The sequence below is a fragment of the Caloenas nicobarica genome, chromosome 1 (genome assembly GCF_036013445.1).
Source record: "Caloenas nicobarica isolate bCalNic1 chromosome 1, bCalNic1.hap1, whole genome shotgun sequence".
Classification (NCBI taxonomy): domain Eukaryota; kingdom Metazoa; phylum Chordata; class Aves; order Columbiformes; family Columbidae; genus Caloenas; species Caloenas nicobarica.
In genome coordinates this window covers 85,811,738-85,827,411 of record NC_088245.1, presented here as the reverse complement: position 1 = coordinate 85,827,411, position 15,674 = coordinate 85,811,738, and the positions used below count along the sequence as shown (strand labels likewise).

Genomic DNA, 15,674 nt, shown 5'->3' with positions numbered 1-15,674 from the left:
TGTGGTTGATTGCCCAGTTCTCCAGTTTTTCCAGATCCCTCTGCAGGGCCTCTCTGTCCTCGAGAGTGACAAAAGCTCCTCCCATTTTTGTGTCATGGGTGAACTTACTAACTATTCCCTCAAGTCCCATGTCCAAGTCATTTATGAAGACATTGAAGAGTGCTGGCCCTAAGATGGATGCCTTTGGAACCCCGCTAGTGACTGGTTGCCAGCCCAACAGTTAATAAACTCCCAATCAATCTGGAACTTGTATGGGATTTGCTACTCCAGCTAGATGTGTTCTCGCAGCCATGGTTCTCTAACCTAAGGCTATGGGGGCCCTCAAGTCCATCTTCGGTGTTGAAGAACGAGGTGAAGAAAACATTAAACATCTTGGCTTTGTCTATGTCCCTGTTTATAAGGTGACCATGTTCATTGAGTAATAGGCCAATATTATTTCTGTTTTGCTTTTTGCCATTAACATATTTTAAAAAGCCTTTTTTATTGTACTTCATGGTACTGGCCAGCTTGAATTCTAACTGAGCTTTGGCCACACTAATTTTTTCCCTACAGTGGCGAGCAGCATCTCTGTAGTCTTCCCATGACACCTGACCTTGCTTCCACTAGCCTTCTCTACTTGTCTTCCTGATTTTTAAATACTAGACCTGAGTTTTCTGCAGTTTCCTGCTATCATTCCAAGCAATTTCAAATTTTGTACCAGTGACCCTGTAGCTTCATGTTTCATTAGCCATTTCATTCATGTTGCTGTTAATACCATTTCCCTCCTGTCACCATGACCATCTTTTCTTTGCATCTCTGCCCTGGCCTGACCTTTCACACTGAACATAAAGCTACTTGTCTTCATTTTCCTGGGCCCTGAAGGGCATAATCTTGCTATGTTATTTCTTAAAATCAAGGTGTAAAACCTAACTGTCTTCCTGTTTGTGGGAGCTCCCGATAACAAGGCTAAGCTCCCGTCTCTGTATCTCTTCTAAAAAGTGCTCCTTTTTTGGGGTTGCCTGCAAAAGCCTGAAAGCACTTTTAGTTCACAGTATTGTGTCACATTGATAAATTCTGTTTAACTGTTTCTGTGTATTTCCTCATTGTTGTTAATTTTCTTGTACTTAGATTCACAGAATGACAGACTCATTTAGGTTGGAAGGGATCTCTTCAGATTGTGTAGTCTAGCCCTATGGCTCAAGTAGTGTCAACTACAGCAGGTTGCCCAGGATTGTGTCCAGTCAGTTTTTGAGTATCCTCCAAGGATGGAGACTCTACAACCTCTCCGGGCAGCCTGTGCCAGTGTTTGACCACCCTGACAGTAAAAAAAGTTGGGGCTTTTGTTTGTTTGTTTGTTTTCAGATGGAATTTCCTGTGTTTTGTTTTGTGCCTGTTGTTTCTCATCCTATCACTAGGCACTATTGAAAGGAGGCGGGCTCCCTCTCCTTCCTTGTCTCCCATTAGGTATTTATATGCATTGATAGAAACGCCCCGAGTCTTCTCCAGGCTGAAGAGTCACAGCTCTCTCAGCTTCTCCTCATACAAAAGATTCTCCAGTCCCTTAATAATTTTTGTGAACCTTTTGCTGGACTCACTCCAGTACGTCCACATCTTTCTCATGCTGGGGAGCCCAGAACTGGACACAGTATTCCAGATGTTGCCTCAGCGGTGCTAAGTAGAGATGAAGGATCACCTCCCTTGACCTGTTGGCAGCGATCCTCCTAATGCACCCTGGGATGCTGTTGGCCTTTGCCCTGAGGGTGCGTTGCTGGGTCATTGTCACCTCATTGTCAACCAGGACCCCATCCATTCAGACAGTTTTCAGTCCAACTCCTTGTCTGCTTATCTAACCCATACTTTGTCAGGTTGCTTATGGGGATATTATGGGAAACAGAGTCAAAAGCCTTATTAGAGTCACAATATATACAGCTCTGTACTCATCCATCAAGCTGCTTTGGTTGCTTCACTGTAGAAACTATCAGGTTGGTTGATTTCCCATTTGTATTATAAATCCATGTGGACTATTTCCAATCACTTTCTTGTCCTTCATCTATCTGGAAATGGTTTCTAAGATTACATGCTTCATCAACTCCCAGGCACTGAGGTGAGGCTGACTGGCCTGTTATTTCCTGGATCTTCCTTCTTGCCTTTCTGAATGTTTTAGGGTGAGCGGTTTTCCTTTATTTTCTTTGTATTGGCAATTCTGAACCATGTTTACAGCTTCTATACACTACAGTAATGTAATTATTAAGCAAAGCATATGATTCTCCTTTTTATTGGTCATTTTTAAGCTATACAGGTGCAAACTGGGAAATAGAATTTGCAGCCCAAAGTATTGCTTCTAAAACTCAGACCTCTGCCATGTCAACTAACGAGTACCTTTCTAAGACAGAAAATAGTTAGACAGAGTATCATCCCACTGCTGATCTCTATAGACAGATAATTCCATTGTGCATCTTTGCACTGGTATCGTAGTTTTCTAAACTTATATTTGCATTATTTCTCTGTTCCAGGCCGAAATGAGCTGATTGCCCGCTATATTAAGCTGAGAACAGGGAAAACACGCACAAGGAAACAGGTGAGTGTAAAGTTTTCACTGTAAATATTAGCTTCTTTGGACCACTAGACATGATGAGGACTTAGGAGAACAAATCCCTTGCTGTTCAATTGCTATTAGTTTCTGGCTTTGGAAAAAGGTTGTTGTGCTGAGCTGGTTAATAGGAATGGTGGGAAGAGTCAGGCTCAGGCATTTTACAGAAGAATTGTAATGCTCATGTTTCACAACCACATTGTGACACACAAATTTTTCTGCTGTTAAGCAGTGTGTGATTTTATTTGTTTGTTCTACTAATGAATGTTTCAGTGAACATCAGTGGTCCTCTATATGAAGATTCTTTTTTCAGCCCAGACAGATGGACAGTAATGGTGATTTTGAAAATACTTGGCACATGGGATGAAAAAGGAATCTTTGTAATTTGGGAATGGCAGTCCAGGCTGTGCTGGACAAAGCACTGAGCAACTTAGCCTGCTTTGTGTAGGGAGTTGGTGGATGACATCCAGAAGTTCCTTCCAACCTAAATTATTCGATAATGTGTTTCAGCTCACATTAGATATGGGGCGGTTCTGAGAGTCATTATATAGCACCCAGAGATGTGGAACATGGGTTTCCCTTCTCACAAGAGGAGGCCAAGATGGGGAGCAGAGAGATCAGAACTCTCAGTCCTTAGATTTAAGGATGGGCTTTTTAGTTTTAGAGGAGATCTCTGGCTTGATAAAGCCATTTGAATTGGAAAAGACCTTAAATGGCCCATCTTTGCTGGTCCCCTGCTTCATTTCATGACACTTAAGTTATGTTCAGAAAAGCATCTCATTACTACCACACCCCACTGTCTCCCAACCATAAATAACTCCTTATTGCACAAGGTGCCTGAAGTGTGTTTACTTCTGCAAGAAACTACCAAGCACTGCTCTGGAATGAAGATGGATTTTGTCTTTCAATGCAGGTATCTAGTCACATCCAGGTCCTGGCAAGGCGGAAAGCTAGAGAGATCCAAGCCAAGCTCAAGGTATGATGGGTATCCTTTAACGTATCATGCAAGCCTCCTGAGTCATCCATTTCCTCATCCATTCTCTTTTTTAATAGCATTACAAAAAAAGGTGAGATTAGCCACAGAACTGTAGTAAGCTGGGGAGGAAAAAGTACTTTCCAGGAAATGTTGTGCAAACACTTGTATTATTGTAGCTATGATGTCTGGAGCAATTCTATTTAAAGAATAATTGAACAATAACTTTAAATTTTATATGTCTGATTTCTACTTCTGGTTTATGCTGCTGTCATCCAAGTCTGAAAAACCTTTAGACTTGGGAGTATGCAAAGAGTGTACTTGAGAAGGAGGGGTTTATGGTTACTAATGCTGAGCAGCAATCAGTCCCTGGTGTTGTCATGGCCTTGGGAAAGGGTAGCCTTACAGTTACTGCAGGGCTAGTTGCACTTCTACTAGTGGTAGTGATGTGGAATTTTCTGTGAAAAAGTGTTCTGAGTTAGCATAACCACTGAAGGAAGCAATAAAGCCAGCTGGCATCTTCTTGGGTAAAATGGTGCCAACGGAATAGACCTTTCCTCTTGATTAATTCAGAACTGATTTACATAAGTGTGGGCTAATCAGAAAGAAAATAGTCGACTACTTGCTTGAGCAAATATGTTTTCTCACACGTGCCTGGACACCGCTGTAAAAGGCAACATAAATATATTAGCAACAAGAGGAGGGCTAAGGAGAATCTCCATCCCCTGATGGATGCAGAGGGAAACATAGTGACAGAAGATGAGGGAAAGGCTGAGGTACTAAATACCTTATTTGCCTCAGTCTTTAAAAATCAGAACAGTTGTGCTCCAGGTACCCAGCCCCCTGAGCCAGAAGACAGGGATGGGGAGCAGAATGAATCCCCAAAAATCCAAGGGGAAATGGTTAGCGACCTGCTACACCACTTGGACACCCACAAGTCTATGGGGCCAGATGGGATACACCCAAGCTGCTGAGGGAGCTGGCAGAGGTGATCACTAAGCCACTTTCCATTATCTATCAGCAATCATGGCTAGCTGGGGAGGTCCCAGTTGACTGGAAGTTGGCTAACGTGACGCACATCTACAAGAAAGGCTGGAAGGAGGATCCGGGGAACTACAGACGTGTCAGTCTAACCTCGGTGACAGGGAAGGTTGATGAAGGTTGAGCAGATGATCTTGAGCAGCATCACACAGCACATACAAAAGAACCATATGATCAGGCCCAGTCAACATGAGTTTGTGAAAGGCAGGTCCTTTTATGACAAGGTGACCCACCTAGTAGATGAGGGAAAGGCTGTGGATGTTGTCTACTTAGACTTCAGTAAAACCTTTGACACCATATCCCACAGCATTCTCCTGGAGAAGCTGGCAGCTCAGGGTTTACTCTTCAATGGATAAAGAACTGGCTGGAGGGCCAGGTCCGAAGAGTTGTGGTGAATGGAGCCAAATCCAGTTGGCGGCTTGTCACGAGTGGTGTGCCCCAGGGCTCAGTATCAGGGCCAGTTCTGTTTAATCTCTTTATCAATGATCTGGATGAGGGGATTGAGTGCACCCTTAGTAAGTTTGCAGATGACACCAAGTCGGGTGAGAGTGTTGATCTGCTGGAGAGTAGGAAGGCCATACAGAGGGATCTGGACCAGCTGGATTGTTGGGCTGAGGCCAGTTGTATGAGGCTTAACAAGGCCAAGTGCCTGGTTGTGCACTTGGGTCACAACAACTCCAGGCAGCACTACAGGCTTGGGGAAGAGTGGCTGGGAAGCTGCCTGGCAGAAAGGGACTTGGGGGTGTTGATTGACAGCCGGCTGAATATGAGCCAGCAGTGTGCCCAGGTGGCCAAAAAGGCCAACAGCATCCTGGCTTGCATCAGGAATAGTGTGGCCAGCAGGACTAGAGAGGTGATTGTGCCCCTGTACTCAGTGCTGGTGAGGCCCCACCTTGAATACTGTGTTCAGTTTTGGGCCTCTCATCATAAGAAAGACTTTGAGGTACTAGAGAGAGTGCAGAGGAGGGTGACAAAGCTGGTGAGGGGCGTGGAGCGCAAGTCTGATGAGGAGCGGTTGAGGGAACTGAGGCTGTTTAGCCTGGAGAAAAGGAGGCTGAGGGGAGACCTTATTGCTGTTCTCAGCTACCTGAAAGGAGGCTGTAGCATGGAGCATGTTGGTCTCTTCTCCCAAGTAGCAAGTGATAGGACAATAGGAAGTGGCCTCAGGTTGTTCCAGGGGAGGTTCAGATTGGATAGTAGGAAAATATTCTTAATGGAAAAGGTTGTCAGGCATTGGAACAGGCTGCCCAGGGAAGTGGTGGAGTCACCATCTCTGGAGGTGTTTAAAAGGTGTATAGACGAGGTTCTTAGGGACCTGGTTTAGTGCTAGAGTTATGTTAGGTTATGGTTGGACTTGATGATCCTGAGGGTCTCTTCCAACTGAAATGATCCTATGATTCTGTTCTTTTCTATAGGAAGAGCTTTGAGATCATGCTAATGAACTGATACCTCTTGACATTTATTTCCACACAGATTTGAAGAAGGGAGCTGGCTTATGTGCTCAGACTGAATTGCCAGAAATGTCAAGAAGGTCAAGTTTGTGGGTGACAATTGCTTGAGAGGGTGTCCTCTGTTAAAATGTGAGCCATTCAGAAAGGGCTTGCAGAGCAGCATGCGAGGTCTGCTCCTTGTTATGTATCACTGAGACAGCCAAAGTAGGAAGGTATTATACATGCTGACTTTCCTGATTTGGTACAGCAATAAGTGATCTGGAGGGAAGTGTGTTTGCTTCTCTGATCTTCCATGCTTCAGGTGATGATGAGGATCTTGACAGCCCAGTCCAGACCTGACTGTTGAGTGGACAGTTGTTAGTATGTGCTTCCTCTTGGTTGTATGGGCAGCTCCTTGCTGGGAGCCAGGGATAGTGGACTGTCTGTGAGTGAACTGTTGGCACTCAGCCTTGACCAGTGCTGAAGTGCATGAATCTCTATTGCAAGCAGTGATTACCTTTAAGTCATAACTGCACCCCCCACATCCCATCCCCAGCTCCATTTTAGAAAATGGTGTCTCTATCATTAGCCCATTGTGTTTCCATCTGCTCTGATAAAGAGAAGGAGCCACACATTGCAACTATCTAATTCAGTGCTTCTAGATAGGGCTGCCTAAGCTTGAAACCTGTGGTGCTGTTAAGTGGTCAGTTCAGGTGGAGACCTGCTTGAGAGGCAAGTTATATCAAGTAGGAAACAACAACTGCCCGGAGTGTTAAAAGATTTACTACTGCTTATATCTGTAACCTTGATTCCTTTCCTTACATGTCACAGCTCTGGGATTTGGCATGATTGAAAAGCCAGTCAGCCGAGCCTGTTTCCACTTAGCACACAGGAGCTGGCCATTTTTGTTCTCTGGGAATGAAAGTGTCTCAGGGAGCTCTATGGAGCCATTGGTTGTTCTCCTTTTACACCACGCCAGGCCATGCTGTGAGCTCTGCCCAGCTGCCTGCGGTGAACTGTTCCCAGTACCAGACTGTTACTTTCTGCCTGCAGAGGCAAGTCTGCAGCACTGATTCAACTCATTTACTTCTTTGCTTTCACTAGTCATTTTCATAGAGCACAGACATGAAATCACAAAAGCTGCTGCCCTTCTAAGTTCCTGCTGATAGCTGTGTGTTCTTCTATCACTGTTCATTTTACATAGCGAGTATACGTTTTCGTATTTATATCGTAGAGATTACAGCAGCTACATGCTGACTTTTCAGAGAAATTACTACAATACAACTGTCTCCACACAAATTGCAGTGTCTTCTCTAGGTATGCACTGTGCCTATAACAGATAGAGGTGGGAAAGTAGGGTAAAACTTGGAGAAAAATCTGCTCCCAGAAATCAGTAGTTTTCCATGTCCTGGGTGGCTAATAGATGTCACCTGTAATACGCAAAAAGAGGGAATTTGTGGTGGTATTATTATTAATATTATGCATTTTGAGAACAATAAAATAAAGTACAAACCTTGCAAATGTTTGGTATGTTTTTGTTGCTTTATTTCGTTTTTTATTTAATACTGGAAAGATGATACAAATGAATGTAGAACTGTTAGCTGAAAGAGGAAAAAAAAAGTCTTTTACAAAAACATGCTTTTTCTAGTAGCCTGTCGGCATTTAAGCAAAAGAGAAAAACACAACGGGTTAGTAGATGAAACCTTTTCCCTTAATTGTTCTTTTTTATTTTTTTACTTTAATACTTCCACAAGTAAATTCTTCTTTCCCATAAATTCCTACATAAACTCAGGTAGACAAATATGATTTTTCCAGTGAGAAAGTAAGACAAGGGGAAAAATTCCTTTTCTGCGATGGCAACTCAGAAATGGTCCTTGTGTATGTAATGAAAAAACAGAAGAGTCCTTACCCTTAAAAAATATTGTAGGTAATTCTTAAACTATTCCCTAAAGTATAATTTAATCTGGATTCTAGAAAACTTTCCTATAGCTTTGGAGAATCTTAGGAACTTTCTCAGCAGTTAAAATGTTTCCCTTCCATTTACTTGAATGGTACTAACAGGAGTCACAGATACTGTAAAAAAGAATAGGCGTAAATTTTGCCCATTCCTACTGATCATTTGATTTAAATGTTATCATTTATTCCTGAACTTTTGTTAGTATTGTGGTTTAACCCAACAGACAGCTAAACACCACATGCAGATGCTTGCTTACTGCCCTGCAGTGGGATGGGGGAGAGGATAGAAAAAAGAAGTCATACTTGTGGGTTAAGATAAAGGCAGTTTAATAGGACAGAATGGTAATGTAACAATAATAACAATAAAAGAATATACAAAACAAATGATGCACAATGCAACTCCTCACCACCCATCAGTCCATCCCCAAGCAGCGACTGCAACTCCCCAGCCAAATTCCCCCAGTTTATACACCGAGCATGATGTCATATGGTATGGAGTATCCCTTTGGCCAGTTTGGGTGAGCTGTCCTGGCTGTGCCCCCTCCCAGCTTCCTGTGCACCTCCTCACTGCCAGAACATGGGAAGCTGAAAAGTCCTTGACTTAGTTTAAGCACTACTTGGGAACAACTAAAGCATCAGTGTGTAATCAACATTATTCTCCTACTAAATCCAAATCACAGCACTATACCAGCTACTAGGAAGAAAATTAACTCTATCACAGCCAAAACCAGGACAGTTATGCCTTCTCCAAGGCATAACTCTGTTAGACACATCAGAATCCCTGGGCTTTGAACTTTAGAAAACCTTAGAGAAAGTGGAGGGGTTAGAAAGAATGGAGACTCAAGGGTGAGAACTTAGTGCAATTCAATGAATGCAAGTGGGAAGTGAGAATTCCTGAAGAAGACAGGAAAAGCTTAGCTCTTTCAGCAGTTTTTCCAAGACATGAATTCATCTGTGGCATTGCCATTATAATTATAATGTCACAGATAAATGTGGAGTGTTTGAAGGATGAAGATTAATTGTAGGGGATGTAGGAGGAAAGGCAGAATGTGGGGAAGTGCTTCTGTCTGTTTATTCCATGGAAGAAGAAATGAAGAATGCCATTTGTTTTAAACATACATCAGACCCCGTAGTTGTTTCACTGTCATTGCATATAAAATGTATGCAGTTCCACAGCTCTGTTAAAATACAAAAAGGAATGTCCTTGCCTATGTGTTCTGGGAGGTTATTAAGATGTCCTGTTTCCCCAGGGATGTGAATAAATGATCAACTCTACTTGAGACTAATGCAGTCCAAAATCGAGGTAGTATTTTTGCAGTAATGATGACAAACTTCCTTTTGTAAGCTTTTCTTTAGAGGGCTTGTTTGATAAGCGGGAGTCTTTCCTATTGAATATTCTTACCAATGATTAAAACACAAGAGTCAGGATTGTACTTTCCATAACGAAGCCTTCAGACAGAAAGGATAAATGCTTAGCAGTCTCTAAACCAGTGATGTCAGCATTTCAGAAAGGACAATCACATCTGAAGCTATAGCAATGGGTGACACACATGCTATGAAGAGTTCTTAGGACAGTTATTGGTGAGTCTGCTGCCCAAGTTTTCAGAGATGCTTGTTTCCTATTAAGAAGCTGATGAGAATCCTGATTGTGCAGCATTAGACTAGGCAACTTGTTTATCCTTATAATAATTCTGTCTTTTCTGTTTCTACTCTTGCCCATAGGATCAGGCAGCTAAAGAGAAAGCCATGCAGAGTATGGCTACAATGTCATCTGCCCAGATTATCTCTGCAACTGCCTTCCATAGTAAAATGGCCTTGCCTGGTCTCCCACGACCAGCCTACCCTGCTGTTTCCGGGGTGAGTGAATCAGTGTCTTGGAGGAGTTGGGCTGAAGACACCTGAGTATTCGAAAGGGTGTTGGGACCTGCTGAGGAAAATCCTGAGGACATCAGAAAGAATGGGCCAAAAGGCATTGTCTTTTTAGAGCACATCTGTTACATGGCTTCAGCAGTTTGGGTCTGATTCTTTGCTCACACTGATGTAAAACAATAGAGTTTCACTGTATGCTCTTTTTAAAATGACACAAGTGAGAAAACAATCAGATCCTTTGGGTTTTCAGCTGCCTGAAATATTTTTAGGTGTCCAAATTGCTTTCGTAGTCCAGGATCTTGTTGGATTAAACCGTTTGGGCCATCCTGACCCTTTCTCAAGCTTATAATTCCCAAGCTCATCTTTAGCGCTTAGATCACAAATTGATGGCCGTTATATAAAATCCTTAATAGATAAGGCCTGTCAGTATCCCATAACCTCTGAGTTGGGCCTAGTGAGCTTTTACTGAGCATTGATTTCTGCCAAAATACTCCCATGGAGCTCTCCTGGGGAAAATGGACCCTCCAACAGAAAAAGCGTCATTAAAGCTTTGGAGACAGGGACACAAGGTGCATACATAGTATTTAACATTAAAAATCACTATGGGTCAGTTGCTTGTGTGTCACTAGTAGTAGTTTGTAGAAGGAAAACGAAGACCAGTCAGCACCTCCACAAAGATGGAACCGAGAAAGTGTAAAGAAAACATATAGCTCGGTCACATCTTTAAAAGTCTGTGAGCTTGCAGTTTCTTTACTCAGAAAGGAATAAACCTTGCTTTTCGTCTCTGTCCTAAGAATGGTGACTTTTGCCTGTATGTTGTTCTTTTGCAGTTTTGGCAAGGAGCTTTGCCAGGCCAAGCTGGATCTTCCCAAGAGTGAGTATTCCTTCATGTAGGCACGCATGGCAGATGCTTCTGATGATTTCTCTCTGCTGCTACAAGAAGTATAAAATGCTGAGATAATGTAGTTACTGCTCTCAGACAGATTCCTTGATGATGGATCCAAGACTTAAGGCCCTTGGTTGAAGACAAGCTGACAGTCATGAGAAAATCTTAAATAGATAAAACCCTATGTCTTCATATCGTACCTTCAACATAGATTACACTCCTGACTCTCCCATGACTCAAGCAGCCTAATATGGGTTCTTTTAGGGAGCTGCTGAATCTAGCAGCCTGATAAAGGCGAGGCTGCTGCACCTCCATGCTTGCAAGTTCAACCAGTAGTGAGGCTGAGCACCCAGTAGGTGCACACACAAATATGCATATACATTGCGCATATACATTGCACATATACACACATCTGGCCACACAGAACAGCACAGACAATGCTGAGCACTCACACAAATACAAACAGCAGCAACAACTTCATCCTGTACCCCCTCTGGATGATGAGGATGAAGATGTGTTAGTGGGAAATACACATGCACTGTGGATCCATCTAGTAGCTGCCTCTCTCACACACACAAACACACACACCCTGAATCTCTACAGTAGCTGGGCTTAGATACACAGGCCACCCTGTAACTGGATATTCACTTTTACCTCCCACAGAGTTAAACACACATAAAATCATCTTTCAGTTGACCTTCAGACTCCACAGTCTCTGAACTTCTTTGTCCCTCTGAAAGCATCCTTACCTCTGGAGACACACACAGCTGGCTCCCAAACCATCTACTTGCTGACTAGTCTGGTTTGATAATCCCAAGTGATCACACTCTCACTTGCTGCTGTCACTCCAGAAACAGACAAACACACACAAAACTGAGAGCTCCTCATGCAGGAAAACAATTAGAAATAGAGTTTAGTAAGAAGATAGGACGTACTGCACTGACAAGGAGCATGGCATAGACAACTCTACTGACTTTCTTACATGTGACTGGCACCTTTTATCACCATAATTTGCATAAACATCCCCCATAAGTCTTTTGCAATCCCCAAATGCTCTTCCCTTGCATTCCGTAACATGTCCTGTACCATCTAGGCACAACCCCATCAGTTTGTAAGGTTACTGGTTTGTAATCCTCCCCAGCTGGCTCACTGGCTTTCTTTTACACCTGGACGATGGGGTTGATGGCTCTCCTATGACAGTTTTGGCAGGGGTCGGGTCAGGGGCTCTGTTTCTCTGATGGCACTACTGAGGCTCCCCAGTGTGGAGATGAGCCATTGATGGGCTGACTGGTCACCCTGGGTGTAGGTGTGTCAGAATATTATTCAGGTTGTTCTGCCTGCCATTGTTCCTCTGTGCTCCTTTGTTTTTATCACATAACCTAACAGGAGCAATTTAAGTCCTCTTAAGGAGAAACAGCTGGAAGGGAGTATGTTCTCCATGCAAGCCATGTGTTCCCACTCTCTTGTGGTTCTATTGCTAATGTTTGTGGAGCAGATCAGGGAACAGATACTATTAAAATACACTGTGGGGAAAAATGGCTAGTAAAAGAAGGGAAGCCATCCCAGGAGAAATAAAAGTAGATTTTATGCCTTTAGCTGGAAAGTGAGTGAGGAAGCATCAATGTGAGAGTTTCTTTTAGGAGCTTGAAGTATCTGCCACCTCTGATGTCAAATAATGTCTCCATATTCTGATTTTTCTTACAGTCATGTTAACAAGGAACTGAGCTGTCTTGAAAGCTAGGTTCAGTTGTGGGTGTTGAATCTGGACCTTAAAGTCTGAGATGCCAGACATATATCTACTTGTATACATTTAAATCTGTCTGTGCTTGAAAGAAAAAGATAAATGAAAGGGCACCAGTGTATTAATAGGCTGATAAGGATCTCTGAAAAACAAGTCTGCAGAGAGAGCCTGCTGAACACATGCAGGTAAATCTCGTTCAGTCCAGTCCTGGTCCCTTACAGGTTTTTGTCTTTCTCCGTGATCTTCTCTTGCCCACACAGAAACATAATTTCCCAAAGACATGCCACTTCCTTCTTTAGGAGAAATACTTGCTCTAATCTGCACAAACAGTTGGTCAAGAGTTGTGTTGTTGGTTTTTTTGATTGTTTGCTTTTTGTTAACCATCTCTCTTTGTGTACTCCTATAGCGTGAAACCTTTTTCTCAACAACCTTATGCTGTACAGCCTCTGCTGCCATTACCAGGTAGGTAAGGAAATATAGTTCCCTTGCTTTGAAGTTATATTCCAACTTCAAAAATAGCCAACACTTTATAAAGTTTAAAAATTAATTTTTAAAAAATTATTTTTACCTGTTGAAGTATTTCAGTGAGCTCGAAATTAATTTTTTTATAGTTTCCCCTTATCACCACTTCCCATCTTTTTACTGAATGAGCTGAAGCTTTTAAATTTTGTTTTAGTTTAAAAAACATTTTTTCCTGTTTTAGATTGGTTGTTTTGGAGTTTCTTTTCCTCCTGGCTCATGGAAAATAAAAGTTTATGTATCTCTGCTGGTCTTCCACCATGCTGCATGTACTGTTTTCCATCATAACATGATTGCCTTTCCAATTTCTCATTAAGTGGAACAATAAATGTATTTTTCTTCTCAGTTTACCCATTTTAAGAGGCTAATGGTCATATTAATGGTGATGCTTCATTCTGATACCGAAGCAGTTTATTTCACTGCTCATTTAGGGCTCAATCTAGGTACTCTTAAAGTTGCTGAACATATTTTCTCTGGTGTCAAAAACAGGTAGGTTGCCTTTTACATCATTACCAACCCTGACAGTGCTGTCTTAGCAGATGGTAACTGACGAGCCATCAAGAACACAGGAAGAATGAGAATCTTGTAAATGATATTTTTGCATGATAATTGAAGTCATAAGAAAATGTAATTAGTCAGCTTTGACAAAGAGTGCTCTATTGGAAGGCTATTACCAACTTTTGTCCTAAATTTTGTTATATAAATCCTGTGTGCTTAGGGTTTGAGTCTCCTACTGGCCTCTCACCTTCTCAATCAGCACCAGCTTGGCAAGGACGAAGGGTTGCTAGCTCCAAACTTTGGATGTTAGAATTCTCTGCATTCTTGGAACAACAACAAGATCAAGACACAGTAAGATACACACCTGACTTTTACCCCTCATTAATTTTTGGTCTTTAAGTAGCTCCTGTACGTCATGGATGTGTTATACTACTGTATGTGTATGGAAATACTCGCTTCATTGCTTTACTGAGAATAGAATAACATCTTTGGAAAACACAACATATCCTTCTCTTAGAGGACAGAATTGCCTATAGTGATATAGCCAGCTCTGTGCCATGTACTTCTGGCCTCCCTTTTCAGAATCATGGATGTTCACATACCAAAGCTCAAGGCACTGAGGTCGTAAGACAGTGGTATGGCCCCTTCTGGGCTATTCTAGCTGTCCTCTTCAGCCTTGGAGGATAGACCCAGAATCAGATGATGGTAAGATCACATGAAGCCACCTATTTCTCTGGTGTGCTGGGAACTTAAATTTGGGGCCAACTGGGATATGTTTACATCAATGTGTTTCTATTGTGCCACCTATAAAATGGTAGTAGTAAGATTTTCCCATCTCACTAAACCTTGTGATCTTGAGACGTAAATTGATGATGGGCCAGTTACATTTTCTCTGTCTGAGACAGGAAAGTTCAGAAAAGGTGACAGTATCTGGCTGGTACCTTGCTGTGGGATTTCAAGCAGCTCTTCAGAGGACAGGAGCATTAATGTTTGACTGAATGACCTGTGACAGGTAACACTGTTTCTCAGGTTATTTCAGACTAGATAGCAACAGCATCAGGCAATAATTTAGGAAAAAAAACCAGTAATAATGTTCCAGAAGAAGAAAGAACCATGGATATATTGATAGGAAAGAAAGAACAGCATAAGCTGGTATTAGGAGAGATATTTCTGCCAATATTTCTGCTCTTTTAGCAAGTGCTGTCAAATCTTCAGTGACTTCCAGTAGTCTTCTGTGAAGAACCATGAATGTTCAGTACGTACCGAATGATTTCCTAATTCCATGTTTTTCATCTTCTTGCAGTATAACAAACACCTGTTTGTGCACATTGGGCAGTCAAACCCCAGCTACAATGACGCCTACCTCGAGGCAGTGGATATCCGGCAGATCTATGACAAGTTCCCTGAGAAAAAAGGGGGCCTGAAGGAGCTCTTTGAAAGGGGGCCAGCTAATGCCTTCTTCCTTATCAAATTCTGGGTAAGGGAAGGACCCTCTGTAGGGTACCCATTTGCAATGAAGCTCTCACTTTAAAAATGACAACCTTGCTAGCTGTTAGAATACTGCCTCCTTCCAACAAAATTTCCCTGTGCAGGCAGCGTAATACAGTCATGACTGTCACTAGAGATTTTTCCTTGAATGCACAAGGTTGTCATTCTGGCCTAGAGAAAGATGTATCTTTCACAATGTCATCTGTAGAGTTCTTGACTAGTGCCTGGAGATAGTATTTGCTAATGGTGACTTGGACCCTTTAAATCTTTATTTATGTATAAGAAAAGAATTCAGAGGAAATTATTCTCTGCATACTCTTATGTGTTCACTTCTGTCAGTGCTGAGTAACTTCTCAGTCAGAGGCAACATTTTTCCATCACTTCTCCTGTCTCACTAGCTGCATTTTGTGTTATCCAAGTACTAATAATTTACAGATGCGTGGTTACTGCAGGCACAAGGACAGACAAAAAGTTGAGAGACATATAATGAAATTGGATTATGCTGACAATATATTCCTGAAATGACTTCTGGTAAGTTGGCAGAAATCAGCCTGGCAAAAGCATACTCACTCAATTTGGATTTTTGTGAGTTAGCTGAAATTTGCAAAAACTATGCTGTTGTGCTTCAGGGTACAAACAAAATAGTTTTGGTGATTGATATTATCATAGGTATTACAAGAATAAAAATAATAGCAGCTTGGGGC

The 15,674-nt window shown here is 42.2% G+C and overlaps 1 protein-coding gene across 1 annotated transcript in view; it reads left to right on the top strand.

Moving 5' to 3' along the window:
• TEAD4 (TEA domain transcription factor 4) overlaps positions 1–15,674 on the top strand; it is a 47,487-nt gene that overhangs the window by 17,974 nt on the left and 13,839 nt on the right. The window contains exons 2-8 of the mRNA XM_065651863.1: positions 2,493–2,557; positions 3,483–3,545; positions 9,692–9,826; positions 10,669–10,712; positions 12,872–12,927; positions 13,703–13,833; positions 14,786–14,959. Of these exons, the coding sequence (XP_065507935.1) occupies positions 2,493–2,557; positions 3,483–3,545; positions 9,692–9,826; positions 10,669–10,712; positions 12,872–12,927; positions 13,703–13,833; positions 14,786–14,959 (668 nt within the window). The remainder of the gene's footprint in view (positions 1–2,492; positions 2,558–3,482; positions 3,546–9,691; positions 9,827–10,668; positions 10,713–12,871; positions 12,928–13,702; positions 13,834–14,785; positions 14,960–15,674) is intronic.